Genomic DNA, 25,909 nt, shown 5'->3' on the forward strand with positions numbered 1-25,909 from the left:
ACACACATATATATATATATATATAGATAGATAGATGGATAGATAGATAACATACAGATAAGATCTGAAATTCAAGAAATATTTAACTCTAATATAATGACTTGAAAAAAACATTAATTAACAAAATGATAAAAACACACACACACACATACACACACACACACAACCGAACTAAAAAAAACATTACACTGTGATAGACCCTATATTAAAATGTAATCACCTCTGTTCACCTCTGTTTCAGTGGCAAACTGAACCATGGCACCTGAGTTCTGAAGTGCTACTCCCCTCACATCTCAGAGCACCCATCATTTTCCTAGGCCAGCTCACACATTTCTCTGGGCGGGTTTTATTCCTTCTGCTGGCAGAGAAGAAACGCTCTCCTACCCCCAATGCCACGCTTCCCTCTCCCTGCTTCACCTTTCCCTTCACGCACCTGACCTTTCCTGTTTATTCCGGAGGCTAAGTACATCAGTCTTTATCTCGCTCCTCTGACACAATGCGTTAGTGCGTTCTTTCAGTGTCCTTCATACATGACACACGCCTACTGCCTGCTGGAGTACTCCGAGCAGACGCGTCGCCTTTCAGAGCTAAAACGCATTTCTCCTCGCGAAGAAAAAGCCAGGACTCGGCCGGAAAAAGCCAAAACAATGTGAGAAAGTGGAGAGGAATAAGGCTAAAAGTCAGAGGAGAAATGGAGCATCGAGTCTCAGAGGCGTAACATTTTATTTAGCCCCTCCATCCTCTTTCCTTTCCTTTTTTCTTTTTTGTCCTCCATTGTTTTTGTTTATTATTAAGTTGCCCTGGCCCTGACAACCTGAAATCGGCCTCAGCGCTGCCTCATATTTTCTCAGAAAGGTTTAGAATATGTGAAAATTAAATATTTCTCTTTCACTTTCTCACAACTTTTAGTTTATCCCAACAGAAGCCAGCCTAATGCGACTCATTCACTGGTAACCAGGTCCTAGATAGAATTATTTTGGGCTACAGTTTAAATGCTGGAGAGTCACAGGGTAGCAGGGTAGAATCAGGACATTCTCTTGATATTTGCTTTTCTCATATATGGTAATGGAATCAGTGAAGGAAACAGAATGTTTTTGATATTAAGATACATTTGAAACTGTTTTGCACACACACACACACACACACACACACACACACACACACACACTTGTGCTGCTGAGTAAACAGATGAAAAGAGTCATTTTAATAGTAACTACATTCACTGTTTCCAGTGCTGTAATACAAATGGCATTAAAAACTATTAAATGTTTGTTAATATGTACTTACAATGTAACGACATAATAACAGCACAGCAGTGTTACTGTAAGTGTGAATAGCTTGCATATAAAGACCAAGAAATTGAGGTGGAAAAAGTACTTGACCCTTTCCTGTCGCGTAAAGGGCAGAAAAGAAAAAAAAAAAGTATAACAACGCTAAGAGTAAATGTCAACCAAACCTGACTTTTCAAACGTCATGAAAACTCGCTGTACTTGTACTGAAACATTGACAAGTTCATCACCTTGACCTCTTACAAACTCCGAGTACCACTGTTGTATTATACACCATGCAACATCTAACAAGTTTGTGTGTTTATCAAAATCTAGGCTTTATATCACACATAGACTATCCAATAGAAAATTACGGTGAGGAAGGGGGGCAGGCTTCAGTACCCAGTACCGTCCCAGACCACTGACTGTTATTAGCATTTGAAAGGCAAAGACATCAGCTAATGAAAATCCTGAAAATCTCCGTCTAACAGCTGTATTCAGACATTTGCAGGAGTTTGGAGGTCTACATAACAAAGTTCTGCAGGCATCCGAATACCTCCGACAAACAGCAGGTTTGGCGGAAGTTTACTTTGTCAGGATATTTCCAGATAAACCACTTTTCACGCAGTGCGTGACTGAATCTTGACATCCAGAGTGCTTTGAAATTAGCACAGGAATTCGTGAATTTACGTGTGGTTTGGACAATGCTTGTAGAAATGAGCGTAATGTTAGTCCTTGTAACATGGTGTTGAAAAGTCTGTTTGAAAGCTCAGGTTTATTGGTGTTTATTTGATCATAGAGATGACTCTGTTTAGGACACTGCGAAAAGAAAGAGACTAAAAAAAAAAAAAAAACTCTCACATCTCGCGTTTAATGTGTATGCGTGCACGCACGTGTGTGTGTGTGTGTGTGTGTGTGTGTGTTAGTCTCACGTACCTGTGTCTGGGTCACAGAGTTGTTCACACGGCTCGGTGGTTCTCTGTCCGCAGTAATCTCTCACCCACTGTGACGAGGAGTTGGTTTGGTAATACAGCGTCAGCTTGGCAGGGTTCAGCCAGTTGGACACGTCCAGAAAACTGCCCATGCTCACCACAAAACTGCTTCCTGAGACCAAGACACACAGCAAAATGCATTTTATCATTGAATGTGTTCTTCTGTGCTTTATTTTTCTTCTGCTCACAACTTCAAAGGAGTTCCCAAACTACTTAAAAAACACGTTCGTATCCTCTTGAAGATCATAAGAGGGCACATGTATGGCTCTCTTAGCTTCTACTGTCGTCTCTTTAGTTTTAAATGAACATAATGATCCATAGAGCACTTTTTGTTTGTTTGTTTGTTTTTGTTTTTCAAATCTCTGCAGGGGATATGACTAAAATGTTTAGCATGACATAAATTAATCCAGCATTTAAGATTAACTGTACTAACCTCTATATTTATTTGTGTGTGTGTGTGTGTGTGTGTGTGTGTGTGTGTGTGTGTGTTTGTGTGTGTGTGGATGTGTGTGTGTGTGTTTGCTGTTCTATCCAGATTATAGAGGTTAACAATTCTAATTAATTGTGTAGTTGCATTAAATGAACATCTAAAAGTTTTAGGTTTAAATTTAGTAATCTACATATGATTTTCATCACTTCTTATCAAGCTCAGACAAGAGTACCTTTTCCATTTGCTACTGAAAACAGCATACGATGAAATAGGCATAGCTACAGCTTTAAGTCCAACACTTCAGTCTAGCTTCAGGCGATGCCTAACAGTCACCAATATTTCCTCAATGCGTTTAGTTTATTCAACAATTTTAAATACAGAAGTAATTGCTATCTTCATTTTGGATGCTTGAAGCTGCATTGGCTTATAACGTAGACTAAGGGTCAGAGAAAATTAGTTGCAGCGAATTATGTGTGTGTGTGTGTGTGTGTGTGTGAGTGTGTGTTTAAATATTTCCCATATACACACGCACACTCACTCTCTCTCTGATCCAAGGCTTGCTATGGTAAGCACCTGTTCTGCTGATGTGTGAACAGAAAGGCTTGTAGAAGATAAGAACGAAAGCTTTAATTAAATGGCTTTGCTCTCCATAATCGCTTTCTCCTCGAACCCTACCGCTGGAGACCAGGACTGGCTCCTACTATCTGCTTAGCACCACGTTTAGGGACCCTCGCGGATCCCCACGGTCCAGGCAGGCGACGCTGGAGAAATTACGCACAGACTGTGTGAACAATTTATGTTACTGGATATTCCCCGTAGCTCAAGGAGCGTAGGACATGTCAGACCTATTTGAAAACTTCATTATCTTCGAACAACGCTGCTCGCAAAGCGCTAATCTTGAGCTTGCGTATGGTCTAATATTAAGAAATTATGACAGAGTTGTCATAATGCTCTCCCTGTGAGGTTTTCTACTCCCTAACTCAACCGTCTAAACCGGGTCATGGACCAAGGTTTTTTGTGTGAGAGAAAGAGGACCCTGGCGTTTATAGCGCTCTTCACTCCGCGTTTTGAGTACTCTATGAATGGAGCCATAGCTTTCACTGACAGCTTTATAGTTCGTTTTAAAACTTGTTACCTGCACAAATGACAGCACCCCCTCCCCTCATTCATGAGTGTCACCCTGTTCATGCCTGCCTGACAGACTCATAAACATGTTTATTGTGAGCTGAGGATAAACGTGTTGTAAGTAGTGAGGAATGTTTACCGTGCATTATGTCAACCGACGCTATGACGAATATCTGACTGTTTCCGTCCTTTAAGTAATCCGCATATCTGAGAGGAGCGCGTGTCAGCAGTCCAAAGCATTCACCCGTCAAAAGATCGAGCTGATGAAGCAGAGTGTAAGGAGTTGCAGTGTGGTGTGAGAGTGTGTGTAGAAACAGGTGTGTGTTATCATCAACACTTGTTCTTAGTTAAATTTATGGATACTGACGAATGAATTGACATTAATATTTCCATATTTTAGTACTGATTATTACAGGGGGAATTTCACAGAGGCTTGTTCATATTTGTTTTAATTACTTGGCATTTAACCCTGTGGACCTGCTTTAGAGTGTAGCCCTGTTCTAACTGCTGCATCGTCAGCACATCTCTTCCTGAGCATGAGCCTGGTCGTTGACTCCGACACATCTGCTGGACGTGACTCACTCAGGCAAACTAAACGATGAAGCAGCACACTTCTGAATCAGGTCAGCCATGCATGGAGCTTTAGTTCACCCGGTAAAGAGAAAACGCTCTCTGCAGGCTAAGTGAGATTAAACCGTCCGATTTGGACCTTAGTGCAGAACAGATGAGAAACGTACGCGTCAGAACGTTGAGCGTGCTTACCGTCGGCGACGAAATGTTCAGGCACGTGGAGGGTGACCTTGACGGAGAGAGGACAGGTGGATTGCGTGCCGTAGACCACGGCCAGAACGCATGTGCTCACAGTGATGAGTGTCAGAGTGGCCTTGTTCACTGGGCTGTGGGGACAACCTGTGGAAGACAAGACAGAGAATAATAGAAACATTAGACAGAGGTGGAGTGGTTTGATCTTTGATTTTCTGCTTCTTCTCTAATGCCTAATAATCTGAGAGTTTAGCTTTCCCTTAAAAAACAAACAAACAAACAAATATACAAAAGCAATACACTAGATAGAAGAAAAAGAATCTTGATAAAGGCCCTGACAATAGTGAATGATAGAGGAATAGATCTAAGAGCATTTAGAGGAGCAAAACCAGGTTCATCCAGAGGTTCAACTGTGAACTCTCTGTTAAAAATAACTTTACAATAAGTATATATAGTATTAATGTGGTCTTGTTATTAATCTGTATGACATCATAATATTTCATTATATGCTGTGTAGCTGAGTAAAACTATGTGAGACCTAATTGCATACCAGCGTTAATGATCTTGTGTTCAAGTTTTGCAGAGACTTTTTTTTTCGAGGGAAGGTTTGCCTACACATGCACGCACACACACACACACGCACGCACACACACACACACACACACACACACACACAGTTGCATTTGTTTCAGATGAGGAATTTTGGCTTAGCATTTGAAAACAATAGTCGTATTTTTAGGAGTGTGTGTCTGTGCTCTGTATTGAATAAATGACAGCCAAATTAACAACAGGGAAACACAAGCCGTGCAAGTGGAGAGCACTGCTCGGAATGAGTAATAACCCGACCTGTTGGTTCCAGCTATACGTAACTTATTATGATCATACAAGAGTTATAAACTAATTTCCTTTTTTTTTTTAAGAGTAAAGATTGAGGATTTTTTTTTAATTAGTTAGATGCAAACTGTGCCCACATGTTCATATACACCAGTTTATATCCACACTTTACTAATCAAATCCATACATATTTTACTTTTTGTGGATCTTTTGTATTTGCATATACATTCTTACATATCTTTTCTGTGAAAAATGAAAACATATCATTTCCAAATATCCAGATATCTTTTGAAAACCCTCTATTCTTAGTTCCAAACATGAGAGTGTGAAGTAGGTGGTGTTGGTATGAAAAGGAATTGCGTGTGTGTTGAAAAAATAGGCTAGTTGTTGTTCGCAACGGACACAAGCTGATTAGAATGCAAGCAGATGGATAGAAGAAAATTAATTTACATCCAAGACAGGAAAAAAAAAAGAAAGAAAAAAAGAAAAAAAAAAAAAAGCACTTGGCAATTGAGTAATTAATGCAACAACACACTGTGTACAAAGTGAAAGGCAAACAAACATAACATTTGCATGAAGCAATTTATAAATTTCACTATGCTGGAATTGTGGGGATGCTGGATTCCTGCGGGGTTGCTAGTGTCTTGTGGGGACATTAGCAATTCTTAATACAATGCTGTGAACAGTTTGATCATCTCTGCTTTCTTTCTGTCTTTTTCAATTTATTTATTTATTTTTTTTAAACCCTTTATAAATGTTTTGTTCAAGACATCTCCGTTTAGTGAGGAAGCTAAGTCATTGTGAATGGGAAACGGAATCTTTCTGTGGCCACTGAGTGCTTGTGCATACACAGTGTCCTTGTGAGGACGTTGGGCCCTTGTGGGAACAGTTGGTCTTTGTTAGGACATTAAGTGTTTGTAATGACAAACTTTGGGGCACAAACCTCTTTTGAAGATGTTAGCTTCTTATGAGGATACTGATCATTAAAGAAATAAAACAAACAAACAACAACAACAACAACAACAACGACAACGACAACGACAGCAACAACAAAACAACAATTCATACATCTTCACAGAATTAATGATGGTTACATCCTAACAATAAGAGCATACAGTATGTAACTATTCTTTGTGTTCTTTGCAGATGCACTTTCTTTTCTTTTCTTTTTCTTTTTGACTTGCAATTTAAAGCTAATTACACAAGCTATTCATACACTGAATATGTAACATATACACTCAGTGTGTAGACTAAATCTTCCCCAGAATGACACTATTGACTCAGGTGTCCATGACAACAGTTTGGAGGCAGTAGTCCCATCTGTGCCAGAGAGAGGCTGAATAATTAGACTTGTAAGCAGACCCTCAATTACAGTAAAAGCCCAGAGAGCACTGTAACGCATGTGTCTGCACGACAGCATGGAACCACACCGCACACACCTAAACACACGCAAACAAACAACAACAACAACAACAACAACAAAACACGCACCTTTTCCTCCTTCTGAAAACTCTCTTTTTAACACTCTTTTTTTTTAATCACTTTGAATGATAAACACAAAGACACAAACACCCCCTAACCCTACGGTCCCCCTCCTCTCTCTCTCTCTCTCTCTCTCTCTCTGAGGATTGTGCTAGACCTTGACTATGCTGCTTATCTGGGCTTCATGCCTGTGTCCTTCACACCTCCATGCTCATGGTGTCCAACTAAAGCATCTTTCTCTCTCTCTCTCTCTCTCTCTCCCTCTCTCTCTCTCTCTCTCTCTCTCTCTCTCTCTCTCCCTCTCTCTCTTTCTCTCTCTCTCTCTCTCTCTCTCTCTCTCTCCCTCTCTCTCTCTCTCTCTCTCTCTCTCTCCCTCTCTCTCTTTCTCTCTCTCTCTCTCTCTCTCTCTCCCTCTCTCTCTCTCTCTCTCTCTCTCTCTCTAAAGAGTTGCCTATAGCACTATTAAGAGTGGGAATAGCAATATTGACAACCTGCTGAGAAATAAGTGTACACAGCCTCACACAAAACCATTCGCTCTGTTTCTCATGCATGCACACACATCCAGGGCCTTCTCCCAAGAGCCCAGGGGTCCATTTTCCACCCTTTCCTACAGCTCAGATCTTTATTCACTCTCTTAGGTTTAAATAGAGAACCAGCGCCTCTCCGCATGAGCACTAACACATGGGGGGGCTGGGGGTGGGGGTGCCATAGATTTGTTAAAGAAGGAGTTTTGTTACCAACAAACAGCTTCTTTGAAGAAGGGGACACAACATTGTATTATTATTATTATTATTATTATTATTATTATTATTATTATTAGTTGGTTAGTTAGTTATTAGTTCAATTGTTCTAAAGTTCTAAATGTGCTCTCAATATCTTATTCCATCAAACCACTTCCCTGATAAAGTAATACCCTGTCTGGTGTCACAGCCAGAAATAAGCGACAGTAATTTTACCTGACAGAGATCTAGAGGTCTGGCAGTGGTCCTGCCAGCTTATGTGAAGTCTTAGTACTCATCATGTGAGTCATTTCTGCCATGTCGCCCTAGTGCTCAATTTTACAAATCCTGAAGTATTCCATAGATATTCATATTCAGAATGTCACACTGACAAATACCAGTTTGGTAACGTCTTACTTTTTACTTGTAAATTTCAAGATTTTTCTTTTTTGACCTGAGGAATGTAGACTATCCCTGAATGTGTAAGACCCCAGCATGCTGGTTCTGATTTGTAGCCTCCTTCACGTTTTTCTTATGTCTTAGACCTCTCCGGTCTTGTTTTATTCACATCTTCTACACTCTGCTCTTGTATCATAGGGAGTGTTTGAAATGAACTCATGGCTTTGACGCTACAGAAAATTTTTACCATTTTACAAGCTGCTGCACCCCACTGCACATAGGACTGAGGTGAAGGCTACCACTCAATTTAAGGGCTGCCGAGGAGAGCATGAAAAAGGTGTGTGTGTGTGAAAGAGAGAGAGAGAGAGAGAGAGAGAGAGAGAGAGAGAGAGAGGAAGAGAGAGAGAGAGAGCACAAAAAAAGTTTAAAAGTTAAAGAAACTATCTCCCCTGTCTCCTGAGGTCAAAACACATTACCTATCGCACAGCGGTGTAATGGGTTGTTCTACACCCTAGTACTACATCGCGGCACGGCCTGAGGAAAAAAAGCTGAGATTTTCAATTAAACAATCATTCTTGGTGTCAACGTGTTGAAGAGTTGTATCATAACTCTTTTTGAGAGAGAGAGAGAGAGAGAGAGAGAGAAATGAAATCCTGAAATTTCAATAAGAGCCAGCGCCAAGGTCAGACGCTAGACTCAGCAGATGTTCCAACACTTTCTCTGTCAACTCTTTAACATCCATGTGTGCGGTGGTACTATCTATTCAAATGAGTCCAAGTGCTAATAACAGAAAAACTGTGACCTTGAACAGACGGAAGCTTAAGGTCATGTAGCTTTACGTGATGCTATTCTGACCCATCCAATCGTGGAACAATGGCCCGTAAAATATTTTGGCCATTCTTTGTGAAATTCCACTTTGTTAAGCATCACGGTTCCACTGTTGTGTTGTGGGGCCATCAAGGCAAAAAAGTCAGGGGGAGGTTTGAGATGGGGAGCTTACTTCACCGAAACTGTACGACCAAAGATGTGCAGAGCAGGGCAGTATTTTCAAGGTTTGTCTGGTAGGCACCAGCCGTGGTGTCAGGTGTCAATCACTTTTGGATCATCTGTCCTCATTAAAGCACCAGAGCACATATGTGATTGTATAACTGTGGCAGGCAATCTTACATGGTCTTGAATCACAGAGATGCTGTGTTTGCCATCAGTGTTTTTAGGTTTAGAATGTGTTTTCACATGTGACTTTGAGATGTAGGCCTTATGGATATTACACTGAAAATGTTGTCCTCTATCTTTTCCATTCTCTCTCTCTCTCTCTCTCTCTCTCGCTCTCTCTTTCTCTCTCTTTCTTTCTCTATCTGTCATTCTGGTAACACTCTAAATTGATACGTACCAAAATCAGCCATGTTAAATTGTCTCTTACACAGTGAAACTGGATCGAATTTTACACTTAAAGAGTAAAAATGGAGTAGAGATAGGAGTTCATTGCATGCTGCTACTTTTTTATTCCTATGCTTTCCTAGCAGCAGTGTCATTATTATTATCATTATTGTTGTTGTTGTTGTTGTTGTTGTTGTTGTCGTTGTTGTTATTATTGTTATTAGTAGCAGTAGTAGTAGTAGTTGTTGTTGTTGCTGTTGCTGTTATTGTTAACGTTCTCTTTGAGGAGCATTTTACGCTTCAGTTTCAGAAGTGAACAGATGAAGAATATTGTATCACTGAGTAATGATGATGTAATGGTGCCCTGTTTGATTTACTGTGTTTTTTGGTTCTCTCCAGCTCCTGTGACAATGCTCTCCTATCCTCTAAAATGTTACTGTTCTCCACCTGTTCATTCTCCTAAACATTTCATATCAGAAGTAGCATAGTAAAAGTAGCATAAGCAAAGAAAAATATTTACAGACCAAACAAATCACAGAATGACTAAAAAGTAATAAGTAAGAATTCTGCTTCAAGGCAGAATTAGTGTGTTGAGGTATCATATTTTACAGTGCAGATTAGTCTAGTTTTTTTTTTTTCTTTTGCTCCATTGTTTTTCTCATGTATCATTAAAATTACTGCAAGACAAAAATCAGGCATACAATTTTCTGAGGCATCAGGTATCTGCATGGATTGGCAGATTATTTGAAGTCTTGAAGTAAAGTAAACAAATAAACAATCAAATGCACGAGTAAGCGAGTAAATAGTACACCAATAGATTTTTTTTTTTTTTTATTCTAAATGATTTTCTAAACTGTAAAAACCAAAAGTGGTTCCTATGTCACAAGACTGTTACATACATCCAGTTGAATGAGCCAAGAGAAATGTTCAGATAGTGAGCCGAATTAAAGCCAAGTACGAAAGCAAAGGAAGAGTTTAGAAATGATTTTATTTCATACGACGATTGAAACCAACTGGCCCGTGTACATTTTGGTCAATTCTATTTTCCTTTCAGAAACAGTGATGAGAGAATGAAAAACAAATGATGTTTTGATTTTAATTTCAAAATCCAAAAATGAATAATGGAAAAACAAGTCATATTTTTGTCTTCCTGCCCAGAAACAGCATATACAAAAATTTAAAATAGACTTAATTTTAATTTTCTCCTTTGTAAAACCGAAAATAAAATAGCATGAAAACAAAAACAGAAAATAGGCCGTTTTTTCATTCTCTGACATGGTTGGTGCTAGATTGGATCAGCCGGATGGATGGGAGGGAAGGGTGCTCTGAACTGTGATTGGTTATAACCTAACCCTACCCCTACCCCTACCCCTACCCCTACCCCTGACCATAACCCTAACCAATCGCAGCAGCGTAGCCTGTCTCTGGTTGTGGTTGATGAATTTTGGAAATGTAGTGTGGCAGAAGAAAACTCATTAATATTCATAGAAAGTGCTACCTGATTGACCGATACAACGTTCCTGCTCTGACATGTCACGTGCGAGCATAAAGCCTTTCGAAACCATGGCAACCTTAAACTGCTGTCATCACAGAATTCCCTTCTGAGGAGATTTAAATCCTATTGACTCCTATTGACATCAGACATTAGACATCCTGAAGTGCTCATTGTACAGTATATAAAAATATGACAGGTGTGTTGTAATAAAAATGAGTGGTGCCTACTTATGCAGTCTTTCTGCACTGTGAAGAGGGAAAACCCAGATATTCACATGTTTGTGATAAATGACAGATTCTTTCTTCATGCAAAATAGATTTGGGGTTTAAAATTCAATCAAGCTGGTTATTTTAGGGGTTTGGTGAAGGTGGGTCATTTTTGACCCTTAGGACAAGCGGATACAGAATGTTAAGACTACAAGGGTTAAAGTTAGCGTTAGCCAACATTTGCTTGTTGTCATGTCTCAGCTGACAAAATGATAAACAGTGATGTAGGCTAGTATACAAGAGATTAATAACAATGTTTCAAGAGATCATTTTCTGTTTTGTTGTCTTGAGGGAGAGCATGCCAATTTTGATGTCATATCTGCAACAGTGCGGGAATGTTGTGTCGGCCAATCAGGCCGCACTTCTTTTATGAATATTAATGAGTCTTCGAAAATTCACTGCCAGTCCAGCCAGCCAGCCAGGTGTTTGAATACTGGAACACCGACGCTCGTGCACCTACACCTTCTGGTTTCAGAAAATGAAAAAAACAGGATATTTTCTGTTGTTTGTTTTCTTAAGATTTTATTTTCTGTTTTGCGAAGGAGAAAACGAAAATCAAGTCCTTTTTGAATTTTGTATATGCAATGGCTGAACAGGAAGATGAAAAAATTACTTTTTTTGTTGTTGTTGTTATTCATTTCTGGAATTTGAAATGAAAATCAAAACACCATTCGTTTGTCATTTTCCTATTTCCGTTTCTGAAAGGAAACCAGAATGACCAAAATGTACACGGATCCCGGACCATGCACAGATGAACTGATCACACTGAATAATCAGTTTGTCATGCACAGTACCACCCTTCCACCACCTAGGGTGTCTTTTTGACTAAACGCTTGCTTCTTAAAATGTAACAGTTACTTTGATCTATTTTTGCAACCTTTTTGAGCCACTGGGAGTGTCTGCTGGGGTTATTTTCCACGTTGTTGATTTCTGTTTTCTGCTCATTTTCTGATTATTGTTTATTTTTTCCAGTACCCTTGAATATCACTCTTTTATGAACAAGCCTTTAGAGAATGTTCTGTCAGGATACTGTTTTACAGCTGCCCCTGAGGGCCGGACAAAGAGCTTAGCTAAAACACTGCTAAAGATAAGCCTTTGTTAAGAAAAAAAAAGAAAAAAAAAGAAAAAGAAAAAAAGAAAAACCCTTGTAAAAACTCCCAAGGCAGCAGAAAGCAGAAAATAAACAGAAACATAACAAGATGCATGTGGTTGATGAAATCCCTGTCATAACATAACATTAAAAAAAAAAAAAAAAAAAAAAAAAAAAAAAAGCTTATTCCTCATGTCACTGTTAGAAATGAGGAACAAGTTTTTTGTTTCGACATAATCAGTTATGGCTTTGTCAAATAAAAAAAGAAAAAAAGAAAAGAAAAGTTGCACCTTTACTGCGTCTTCGACCTCTGTGTTCTGTGTAAAACCTCAGCTGTGTTTCCTCATCTGCTTCTGAACCCGAATCTCCGTGACGACCAAACCTACCGCCTGTTTTCAGAGGAAAGACAGGAAGAAGGAAAGAAAGAAAGAAAGAAAGAAAGAAAGAAAGAAAGAAGGAAGGAAAAGGAAAAAAGAATAACCAAACAATGGGTAAAAATGTGCTCTTTAAAATACAAAATTCTTCTCAATTACCCTGACCAAGCCCAATCTGGAACACGCTTCATGTGCTATAGCATTAGCAGAGTCTTGTTTTAAACCAAAGACTCCAAAGTCCAAACTTTCTGACATTTGCCAACAGACTGCAGCAACATGGTAACATTAGGATCTCCCAGTACCACAATTCAACTCTGTAGCCATGGCTGAAGGAACAAGACTGTCACTGGGAATAAAAGCACCTCGGAAACAGGCACACCATCAATGTTCAGTGGCGACGCATTTATGAATTTTTTCAATAGCAAAATTGAAAATATCAGGCAAACAATCCAGGCTATAAATTTTAAACCAGATAATTTGATCACTAACACTGTAGATAACAATATAACTAGGCCTATATCAGATCAGCGATTAGAATGTTTTACTCCCCTTCAGGCGACCGAATTGACCTCACTAATTTCTTCATCAAATTCACCAACTTGCGTACTAGATCCCTTACCTACACGTTTCCTTAAGCAGATACTGCCAGTAGTCATCGAACCGCTTTTAAAAATAATCACTTCCTCCCTTAGTACTGGCTATGTACCAAAATCTTTTAAACTAGCAGTTATCAAACCCCTAATTAAAAAACCTGACCTTGACCCCTGTTCATTGTCCAACTACAGGCCAATATCTAACCTCCCCTTTATTTCCAAGATCCTAGAAAGGGCTGTAGCACAGCAGTTATGCTCATACTTACATAAGAATAACATCCATGAACTGTATCAGTCAGGATTTAGGCCTCATCACAGCACAGAGACAGCACTGGTTAAAGTTGCAAATGACCTCTTACTGGCCTCTGATCAAGGTTGTGTCTCCTTGCTTGTGCTACTTGACCTCAGTGCAGCCTTTGACACCATTGATCATACCATTCTCCTTGATAGACTAGAAAATGTTGTTGGAGTTAAGGGCACGGCCCTCTTATGGCTTAGGTCCTACTTAACTGATCGTTATCAGTTTGTTGATGTAAATGGTGAGTCCTCTGCACATACTGAGGTAAAGTTCGGAGTCCCGCAAGGTTCTGTTTTAGGCCCACTGCTTTTCTCTTTATATATGCTACCTCTAGGTAATGTTATTCGTAAACACGGTATTAGCTTCCACTGCTATGCTGATGACACACAATTGTATGTCTCAGCGAAGCCAGACGAGAGACACCAACTTAACAAAATTGAGGAATGTCTAAAGGATATTAGGCACTGGATGCTTATGAATTTCCTCTCACTCAACACTGAAAAAACAGAAGTACTTGTACTAGGATCACATGCAGCTAGGAGTAAGCTTTCCGACCACATAGTTACTCTGGATGGCCTTTCTCTTTCATCAGGTGTGGCAGTAAAAGATCTTGGTGTAATTATTGACTCCAGTCTTTCATTTGAAGCTCATGTAGATAATATTACCAGGATAGCCTTCTTTCATCTTAGAAATATTAACAAGATAAGAAATGCATTGTCATTTCAAGATGCTGAAAAATTGGTTCATGCTTTCATTACCTCTAGATTAGACTACTGTAATGCCTTACTGTCTGGATGCTCTATTAGGTGTATAAATAAGCTACAGTTAGTTCAGAATGCAGCGGCCAGAGTTCTTACTAGAACCAAAAAATATGATCACATCACCCCTATCTTATCCACACTGCACTGGCTCCCAGTCAAATCTCGTATTGATTATAAAATCTTACTATTAACATATAGAGCATTAAATGGTCTTGCGCCACAGTACCTGCGCGAACTCCTGGTCTTTTATGATCCACCACGCCTACTTAGATCAAAAGGTGCAGGCTATTTGTTGGTACCTCGAGTTATGATGGCTACAGCAGGGGGCAGAGCCTTCTCTTACAGAGCCCCACAGTTATGGAATAGCCTCCCAATTAATGTTCGAGACTCAGACACAGTCTCTATGTTTAAGTCAAGGCTGAAAACTTATCTGTTTAGCCAAGCCTTTTGCTAATAGCTCTTTACTAGGCAAAGGAGCAGATCTGGAGGGTTCTCGGGCATAGATTGTTTGGTGAACTGGGATGTTTGGATGCTGTCGCCCCCCCACTTTAACATGTTCACTCAGGTTTGTTGACTGTGGAGTGGGTGGCCGCCTTGTGTCCCAGAGTGCCATCATGTCCATATTACCTTCTAGCTCTCCCTTTAGCTATGCTGTACTAGTTAGTCTTGCTGGAGTCCCTGCCTGCACTCGGCACACGATGTATATTTACCTTAACCATTATGTGGAAATGAACATCTAACAATGTGCCTCTCTCTCTCGCTCTCTCTCTCTCCCTCTCTCTCTCTCCCTCTCTCTCTCTCTCTCTCTCTCTCTCTCTCTCTCTCTCTCTCTCTCTGTCTCTCTCTCTCTCTCTCTCTGTCGAGCCACACATGCTACTCCTGAGACACCAGTGATCCTGACTCCTCCCGCCCTCTGGACTGACCCATCCTGGTGTTATCATCTTCCATCCCCCGTCAGCCTCCTGTCTACATCGCCATCCCCTTTGTTCATGCCCCAATTTACTTTCAGCTGTAACTGCCCACGTGGTCGGCACCTATTGCACACCTGTCTGACTAAGGAGGGGTCTCCTCTCTCTGTGGTCCTCCTCAAGATTTCTCCCATTTTCCCATTTCCCTCTTGGGTTTTTGGGGAGTTTTTTCTTGCCCGCCATGAGGATTAAGTCAGGGGGTGCCGTCATATTTTGATTTGACTGTTGTGGCCTGTAAAGCCCTTTGAGACTGTAAACAGTGATATTGGGCTCTAAATAAACTTGAACTTGAACTTGAACTTGAACTTTTGAAATGTGTATAAACTGTCAGGCCATGTAAAACACCTTTATTTCACACCACGTACATGTGTGTCTCAAGGCAGTCTGCCATTAATTATAGCTTTTTATTTCTATTTATTTATTTATTTATTCATTTATTTCTTTGCAAATCTCTCAGATTTTTTTCATGCATATTATTCTAATAATTTTCACTTTGTCCGAGCAGACAATGCCAAGCATGTTAAAAACAAACGAACAAAAAAAATTAAATAAATAAAATAAATTGAGAATGCCTAATTATTTTGACACTTGTCAAGTCTGATCTGTAAATTTAACCTTACGAAATTTGTGTGATAACACTATACCTCACCCTAATTAAATGTTACATGTCCGATGTGACAAATTCGCCAAATACAGGCATGCATAAAAGAATGATTGAATAAATAAATAAATAGGATATTAAAATTACTGCAGATGGCAGTCAGCGCTGCATGAATATGATGTACCTTAGTTCAGATTTCTTTATGTAAAAATTTGCACAGACCTACAGATCTTTTTTTTTTTTGAGCAGAGAGAGAGAAATAATCAAATAATCTTAAGATCTTTTAAAACTTGAAAAGTTAAACTTTTGTTCCTTCCTACGCGCAGCATTCACAGTTGAGGCTGAAAAGTAGAGAACAGAGGAAAGCACTTGAAGCTTTAATCTGCCTCGTGAGGTTATTGGAGGTTTGGACAGACAGGAAATGAATGTGTCTCTGGTCCCCTCCCAGGAGAGACGGAAAATGCCGGCGAGAGTGAGCTGTGTGCCACCGACAACTGTCTGCGCACAACAAAAACAAACCCAGCTATACATCCAGAATCTCTTCACTGGCTATACCGGCCTAAAGGGTTTTGCTCTTTATTTATGTAAAGGTTAACTATGACGACATCAAACGCGCAAAAGAATTCATTTCAATCTTCAGCGCTATCAGTGGATAGAGGAAGGTGCATTATAAGGAATGGATCTATCCAGGATCATTAAAGTCGAACTGATTTAAGTCACGTCTGTTGATCTTCTTAGATGCTTGTATTGTGTGCTCGTGTGCTTTTACAGGTCGTGTCCAGGTATCTGGGAATGTTCTAGATTTGTTTGGGGTTTTCCCAAAGGCCTACGTCTGCACAGCTCTTGAGTAAATAATAATAATAATAATAATAATAATAATAATAATAATAATAATAATAATAATAATAATAATAAGGTCCAGTATTTTCCAATATATTTCTATTTTCCTCCAAAAATTCCTCAGCAAGAGAATGGCAAAAAAAGAAAAAAAAAAGAAAAAAAAAATATGTTGAAACCTTTCTATCAAGTGCTACAGTTTGCAGTTCAAGAAACTACAGTACACAGTGAGGCCTCTCCGGTTGTAATTTGGCTGTAGAGGGCTCTTCTCCAGTCCTTCTGTCAGCCGTATCCATCAGCGAACGCAACTGGAGTGAGATTGACTGTGAATGTAATAACTGACAGAGTAGTCAGAACTCAACGTCAGTTTCCCCCAACTCTTTACCTATTCATTTTTCGGAAATGACTGAATTTTCATCTGTGCAGATTTTTTTTTCCAGGTCCATTACCAAAACAGCTTTCATTTGTTATTGTTTGAAAACATATTCAATTATTTATCTATTTGTTTTTTGTAATGATCCTAGATATCTCTTGCTCTAAATATTCTGAGGAAAGTAGAAATGAAGGGTCGTTGGGAAGAGAGAGGGAGAGAGAGAGAGAGAGAGAGGAAAAAAGCAGTTAGAGAACACTTGCAGGCTTGAAGCTTCATGCATGTCAATTTATTTCCGATCTGAGTTTTTCGTTCCTTTGTAGAGGAATCTCTTTGCTGTTCCCTGAAGCACACTCCACACAAAAATAAATAAATAAAAATAAAACAAAACAAAACAAAACAAAAAACAAAAACAAAAAAACAACAACAAAAAAACCCACATCTCTCCATTTCAAGCACTACAAACACAGTCGTTTCTGTGGAGAAAGGCCAAGAGTGACTAAGTCCAATTACCGTGAAAATTCCTACTTGGCTCCAAAGCGTGCCTGGCAGTTTGCGTCAGTGCATTAGGAAAAAAAGTGTTAGAAACACCAAATCATAAGGTGTACTTACAGAAAAAAGGGGCCCTTCTTATGTATAGGCCCCTTGGAAACACTTGTATTTAGGTAGCTAAGGGAATTACCATACTCAGTGGAGTTTGATGGAGAAGAGAAGCTTTTTTTTGTGATTTTATGGGGGGAAGGGGGAAATTTTGACCTAGAAGGCTATATCTAAGTGTGCTCAATATATAAAGCAATGGAAAAAAAAAAGACAAGCTGCAGGCACAATTGCTTCTCCTGTTGCAGACCTGCACACTTCAAAGCAGTTTTGTTCAATGGAGTACTCTGAAGACACTCTATTAATGGCAATGGTTAATGGTTACATGGCAATTGGGACTCTGAAGCAAAGGGATGATGGCCTCTTAGTGGTGTCGCTAACAAGGACCATAAAAGCGGACTGGAGCAATGTTTAGCATTTGCAAATTTCAGACACACTGACATAAAAAAAAAAAAAAAAGGCACATTACCCTCTATAGACATTTGGATGCATTTCAAGTTTATGCAAACGCAGTGACCATGCGTGGTCTTCCTGCTAAACATATGTAACTGACCCAGTCAAGTTTCAGATTTCTCTCTGTAACCCCATTCCGTATGCTTCTGCTGCACTGGGGACACATTTTACTGATACACACCCTCACGTACAACCTTTGAGCATGACCAGTGTCCTAAAAGGTTTTACTCTGAAGCAGTTCACACTATTTGCATGTCTTACTGAGACCAGACCAATTCTCCACAGACATTTTGGAATTATGGGAAATTCAAATATTTTAGTACTTGAATGACTAAATGGCTACTTGAATGGCTAATCATCATCATCATCATCATCATCATCATCATCATCATCATCATAATGTATGACTGGTACTTTGTAAACTGTAAAAAAGTATTTTAGTTTTATAGTCCCCCACATTCATATAATCTACAATGACTTCGCTTATTTAGTCATAAACATTCACTAAAGTTAATAAACAAATACGACCCTTAGTGGTGTCCCAGTCTGGAAGTGTCTGGACAACAATTCCAGTTCATCCTCTCAGAAAGTAAGAGTTTCTTTCCTTTCCCACTTCCTTATTTGGCACCCTTTGGGACGTTTTCGATTAGCGTCACGCGCCATTGAAAAGAAAATTGATAAAAGCTCGTGTTGTGTAATTGTGATCATGCAGTGAATGAGAAAGCACCACGGAGAGCTCACTGGTGTGAAAAAACAGAAGGAGAAATTCACTTCGTCTAGAAATGGTGTGAAAGTCAGACTGCTATTATCATATAGATCACTTCTCACAAAAACACACCACAAAAATTGACATAAAACCTCTTCTGCATTTTTTGCATATTGTTCCCCAGCACTGCAAGGTTCAGATACATCTTCAACTTTTTCTGGCAGTTTGCTCTTTGCTCACCAGCCATTCCTCACAGACATGTTAAAACGTTAACAAGTAGTTTTAGCCTGTGACACGATGAAAGAAAGGCAGAATTATTTAAAGCTCTCTTGCTCTCTCTCTCTCTCTCTCTCTCTCTCTCTCTCTCTTTCTCTGATATCCAACCAATGCCTTCCATGGCAGCAGACCCTCACACAAAAATTGATTTTTTTTTTTCTGTCTCTCTTTTTTTTTTTTTTTTCTTTACCTCTGACTGATTAAGAGGCTTAAGTGGAGTGATCCAGAGGATCAAACAGCCCAAACACACACGAGTGTGAACAGAATGGGGGAATTAGATTAGCATAGAGTCCCCCTTTCCCAGGAGGCCAGCCTTAATGAAAGATAGTCTCAACATGGAACATGAAGAACAAACCGTATGCCCCAGGTAGCGCATACTAATGCCACCCCGCTACTGTGGGAAAAGTCACTGATATATATATATATATATATATATATATATATATATATATATATATATATATATATATATATATATATATACACAAGGTAATTGAAAGTGGTACTAAAAAGGGCTGGAGGGCATGAGGATAAAGGTACTTTTCTCTTACTTTACAAGGTACTGTTACTTCTTCTTTTCTTCTTTTTCTGACAGTGCGTCTATGCTTGAGTAAGTAAGCGTCGATTAAAATAAATAAATAAATAAATAAATAAATAAATACATTAAAACAAAACAAACAAACAGACAAACAAAAAAGTAAAAAATTACTGCTGGTAACACTCCTTCATGTCTTTCTTTTTTTCTGACAAAACCTCAGGGAGATTGGAGTCCCTTTCTTTTAAACAGTTCTTTTTCGTACAACCAGCTTTTCCAGCTTCTCATAACCTAGATGGGGTTTTTTTTCTGTGTTTTTTTTTTTTTTTTCTCCAAAACCACTGTCACTCACAGGGACGCAACAAAAGATGCAATACACAGTAATATCCCAGTTCTTTCACCAGTGACGTTGCTCATTGTATTAAACCCTCCAGCCCATCTCATCCCGGCCCTCGCTGGGGACGTGTTCCAGTTTGATTTGCAAATTATGCTCACGAGACTGGGCCCAGACTGTAGGAGCATCCACCAGATCTCACTGGGAGGCTCAGACAACCCAGCTACGCAGCAGAGAATAGAAAAAACAAACAAAACAAAAAGCCTTCCATACATTCAGTGATATTAATAATAAAGATACCAGACGGCAAGCACAGGGGGGTTCTTTTCTTTTCTTTCCTTTTCTTTTTCTTTCTATCTTTTTTTTTTTTTTTAAAGAAAAATTCAAATAGAAAAGGAGAGAGAGAGAGAGAGAAAAAAAAAAATCTGTGAATCCTTTTGTGTCAGTTTGAAGGATGTGAATTCTAAGCTTTTAAATGAGCCAGTAAAGGGGAGGTCACTGATTCCTACGGAGCCTTCAGTGGAATAGAGAGAGTTGCATAAACTTCTACTGAAGGACAGGAACAAATGCAGTTGTCTTGTTCTCATAACACAGGCGATTCTATTGCAGGCATGAGTCAATTTTGCATAACTGTGCAGCTCACATATTGAATGATGCTGGTACAGACCCACTGAGTCCTGACTCATCCAGCAGATGGAATTTAAGCATGAATACACTCTCTGTGTCCCCTCCAACAGAAAACAGCATGTACGTTTACACTCATACAAACACACCCTTTCTCTCTCTCTCTCTGTCTCTCTCTCTCGCTCTCTTGCTCTTGAACACACACACACACTCTCTCTCTCTCTCTCTCTCTCTCTCTCTCTCTCTCTCTCTCTCTCTCTCTCTCTCTCTCTCTCTCTCTCTCTCTCTCTTTCTCGCTCTCTCGCTCTGACACACACACATGCTCGCACGCAAACACACACATACACACACGCACACACACACACACTCTCTCTCTCTTTCTCTCTTTCTCTCTCTCTCTCTCTCTCTCTCTCTCTCTCTCTCTCCCTCTGACAAACACATGCACACAAGCACACACATATTGTCTCTCTCTATCTGTTGCACGCATTGAAATAAATCGTGTTTTACAATGCATGCATCCACTGGCACTTGTTATCTCTGCTCTACAGGTGTAAAACATACAAGAGTTCCTCTAGAGAAAAAAAAAGGTAGTATGAGCTATTGAGTGGAGGTAAGAAGGGGAAGAAAATAACTGCTTGCCTTAAGGGCATAGTTACTTTCCTTTCATTTTTAAACAATTAATGGAGGCTGGATGTTGTGATGCACATGAAACACATAGAGGGCTGCTTGACTTTCACATACGCACCACTGGTGACTGGAACTGGGAGAAAAAAAAATATAGGTGAGGTGTGTAAGCAGGTGATCACAAATCATCCATAGTAACTATGTCTGGTCCATGCGATTTCTTTTATTTTAAACCCAGGCAGTGAGATCATAGCAGCGGACACAGGAGGAGAAAGGGCATCTGGCACCTAGCTTCCATTCACAGCTGGTTCCCATCTTATCCCGTCTCAACAAATGAAACCAAAAAAAACCCCAAAAAACCCACAAACCAACAAATTTCTCGCCTGGAAGAGGTGTATGTGTAATCGTTTTAAAAATAGCTGAGGCGTTAAAGATTCCAATTAGAAAGCTTATGAAGCAGCTTCGCTGGTTTTCACTTTCTGAAAAAGTGCTGAGAAAAAACAATGAAGTACAAAAAAAAAAAAAAAAATGGTTACGTAAAAGGCTGAGAAATAACACCCCAGACTATCAGGCAAAAAAAAAAAAAAAAGAAAATGAAAAACACCTCTACTTTTACATTTTACTCGATTGTTTACTTTTCAGTTTGACAAAGAAACTCTATCTTCATTAGAGAGAGAGAGAGAGAGAGAGAGGGGGGGGGGGGGGGGGGCCTCAAAACCTAGTGGACTGGCTATGTAGGCAGCATTCTATGTCATCAATTAAAAGGCTGCCATAATATGTTGCTTATTAAGAGATCTCATTTTGGCCCAGGCTTAAGGCAGCATCTACTGTATCCTTAATTATTAATTAGGGAATCCCAGAATGCAATGTGACAATGAGCTTTCTTGAAAATTGTCATTCAAGATGATGGACACAGGCGATGAATTGAATGATGGTGGCGTCTTCAGATGTTCCTTTTTTCCATTTTTTTGTCTTTTTTGATAACTAAGAGCTACATTGATCATTCATATAAGTGTATTGTTTATATATACTAGACTTTTATCCCCCCACATTTTATTATGCGATGATGTATTTCATTATAGCTTGGAAAAGTAAATACATTTCCATTGTGGAGGCAGTGAAATGTTGAGAGGTTTCTAGTTAATAAAAGGTTACACAGATCAATTCTTGTGAGTGTTCTCTATTCATAATTCATAAATGTAATTTTGGTCATTTTAATAACTTCCATAATAAGCATACATTTTACATTAAATCATTCATAAGTCAACGTTATTTGATCCGATGTGTGTGTGTGTGTGTGTGTGTGTGTGTGTGTGTGTGTGCGTGTGTGTGTCTCATTGACATTTCCTTTTTTTTCTTTCTTCATTTTGGAACCACAAGATTGTCTTAGTCTTGGTATGGAAATGGTTAGACCTACTGAGGTTATATATGTGTGTGTGTGTATGTGTGTGTGTGCGTGTGTGTGTGTGTGTGTGTAAATCTACACTTTGTATTTCTGAACACATAGATTTTGATAGATCTTTACCAAGGCTTTGAACATGTTCAAAGAAAGAAAACAAAAACCAGAAACAATTGATGTCTCACTATGAACAAAAACGAAACCAGAAATGTTTCCACTGTAGCGACCCAAGGAATAAGGTGGATAAGTCTCTCTTTTTGGCTGCAATGTCTGCCCTTAATAAAACTACAGCTGAGACATGAGGTATGAAGCTTTTCGTATGGTGTTCATCCCTTCTTCTCTAGCAATTCGCTGGAGATCACCCACATCTCTACAATAGGTTACAATGTAAAGAGAACTAATGTTGGAAATAGCTAGCTAGCTCCAGTTAGGCTAAACATAATATGCCCTGCATAGCCCATTAGCAAGCTTGTTAACTGTGGTGTTAAAATGACATCGTTTCTCATGACTGGGAAGCCACAGTGGATTTCGGCCCGAGGACAGATTGGACTACAGCACTCCTAGTTATTGATGCAATGCATTTTTCTAAGGTTTGGTGAAATTAGCGATGGAGACTGTAGAGTAAAATATCTATAACAGCTCTACATGGAACATTATCAACTGGTATTTCATTTGGTTCTAACTGGCTCGGGAACGATCATTTTAAGGTGGAATGCAAAACTGGAAATGCTAAAATACCGATTCTGCTTGGAACAAACCGACTTAAAAAAAAAAAAAAAAAAAATGGTTTGAAGCCCTGATCTTTACAGAACGCTTTGTAATAATTAGAAAGGAAAGAGACCCAAAGCTAACAGTTCCATATGAAAGTTCTATTCTTAAGAGAAATATACTGGCAAAAAAGTTGCAAGTAACTTTGAAACTTTGATGAGACAGGGTTTTTAATCCCCCCCCCCCCCCCCCCCCCCCCTACCCCCACAGAATGTAATAATAATAATACAAACTTTCAGGTCTGGGGGTCTGCTTTATAAATAAGTAAATAAAAAGCTTTCTGTCTCGTACCCAATTATGATTTCCCTTGGCCCTGATGCATCCAGGTGCAATGGTACGTCTAGCTTTGCAAGGTAGTATGTCTCCTACTTCCTTTTTTGGCTAAATGACATTGATAAAGTTACTTTATCCCATCAAAAGAGTTCTTCAAGGTTCCTCAACCACTTTTTGATAATTGGATTTAATTATGTGTTTTCAGCTCTTCTGTCACAAACTGCTCAACACAACAGAGAAAAAGACCCCTATCACTCTACACCATACCTCAGACCCGATTTATCAAAGCTTACAATTCCTCTCAATTATGTCAGATGAATTAGTATCACCTCATAAAATGGTTCCAACACCATTCTTTCACCAGACCGTTGATATAAATCAGTATTGATTGGTCAAAATGGTTCAAAATTAGTTTTACCAGCTGAGGTTTCAGGGAATGTTTGATGTGTTTGTAAAGGTTTGTAAAACTCTGCAAAGGCGTCTAAGTCTGTGTTCTCAAGGTCCACTGTAAGAATCTTTTGCCATCTTCTATGATTGAGCATAACTTTTGTAACTGACAACTGAGTTTTCTTCTTCCTGATTGCGAGTGTATGGTAAAGTGAATCTAGTTTATCTGATAGAGCAAAAATTAGTCAGCTAGCTGTAGGCCATGTCTTACTTTGCAACTGTCTAATTAGCCAGTAAAGAACTGAAAGGAAGAAACAAAGGTTAAAAGAAAAAAAAAACAAAACATAAATTTAACTAATACGCAGCGACAAACCTGATCCAGGCAAAAAGACACATTACATCCTGAACTGAGAGTTTGTAATGAAGCCTTTGGATTTTTAATCTATAGCACATTTAATTTCCTCCTGATGTGTCTTTTGAACTTTATAATTTTAACATTTAACTTTTTTGTTTTCTAAAATAGTTTTTTTTTTTAATTTATTCTGCATATGCCACAATAACACATGAATTTCACAAACATACCCCAGATATTTAAGACTTAAAAAGAAAGCCTAAAAATACACAGACAGCTGGTCTCTATGGCGATGTTATTCTGTGTTTCCTCAAAAGTGCAAAGCAATAAACAACACCTGCTGTTTTATCTTTTTTCTCTTTTCAGTTTAATTTGGCTCCTTTAATCGGTTTTTGGACCCCCTCTTATCAAACAAACTATCGAACCTGCCATAAAAACCTGTGACAGCAACCGCAGGCTGTTTGACTGAGTGAGAGAGACAAAGGATGCTGTGTCTTGTTTCCAGAACTTTCCAGCCAGTATCACATGAGAAGAATGACTAGGACAAATAAGGGTATTCTCTAACTGTCCATGCTGGTGTCAGAAACTGAGAGAGGGAGAGAGAGAGAGAGAGAGAGAGAGAGAGAGAGAGAGAGAGAGAGTCAAAGATTCACTGAGGAGTCCACTTTCTGTCACAAAAGCTAAATGTTTGTAGTAGTGGGAACTGATAGTCAAGTCCTACTGTCTGAAAATCATTGTGATAATGCACTGTGACAGATTGTGGCACTGACCACTGTGATGTGTGTGTGTGTGTGAGACAGAGGGGGGGGGGGGGATAGAAAGAAGGAGAGAGAAAGACAGAGATTGTGTGATTAAATATGTGTGGACATGTGCAGTAACTGTTGTGAGCATGTTGTGCTAGTCTAAGTGCGTGTGTGTGTGTGTGTGTGAGTGTGTGTATGCGTGTGTGTATGTGGGTGCGTGCATGTGCATGGAAATGTGGACGCCATGGCAACACAGTTGATTGATAGCCTTGTTTATCTGCTTCCACTCCTAGCAACTAACGATGGTGCATCTGCTGGATTCAGGAAAAAAAGGTCAAGAGCAATTAATAGTAAATAATTCCCTTAGACCAGCGAGAAGGAGCGATACCAACCAGTAAACAAACCGGACAGAGGTGAAACCATGCAGAGCATTGGTCAAAAGCAAACCAGGCCCGACACAGAAATATCCCATCATTCAACAGGGCTCATATCTGAAACAGCAGGCAACCACCTGCTCTGCTAACTCTAATCATGCTCTGCTGAGTTCATTTATTACATAACACGCCTGGACCAACCAAAAGGAAGCAGCTCAGTTTAGATGCCAGTCATTCATAATGCAGTATGTTTCAGGTTAACAGGGATATGTCCACATCCGACTTCTCAGATACATCCAAAAAAAAAAGAAAACTTTATTGCAATATATTGCTTTCTAAAACTTTCATTATTGTTATTATTATTATTATTATTATTATTATTATTATTAATGTGTTTATTATTAATGTGTTTATTATTAATGT

At 39.2% G+C, this 25,909-nt stretch overlaps 1 protein-coding gene across 1 annotated transcript in view; it reads right to left on the bottom strand.

Moving 5' to 3' along the window:
* Positions 1-25,909, bottom strand: part of astn2 (astrotactin 2) — a 324,099-nt gene that overhangs the window by 162,535 nt on the left and 135,655 nt on the right. Inside the window, exons 5-7 of the mRNA XM_030785297.1 lie at positions 12,530-12,628; positions 4,578-4,724; positions 2,205-2,372 (exon numbers count right to left, since the gene is read on the bottom strand). Of these exons, the coding sequence (XP_030641157.1) occupies positions 2,205-2,372; positions 4,578-4,724; positions 12,530-12,628 (414 nt within the window). The remainder of the gene's footprint in view (positions 1-2,204; positions 2,373-4,577; positions 4,725-12,529; positions 12,629-25,909) is intronic.

The sequence above is a fragment of the Chanos chanos genome, chromosome 9, assembly GCF_902362185.1.
Source record: "Chanos chanos chromosome 9, fChaCha1.1, whole genome shotgun sequence".
Lineage (NCBI taxonomy): Eukaryota > Metazoa > Chordata > Actinopteri > Gonorynchiformes > Chanidae > Chanos > Chanos chanos.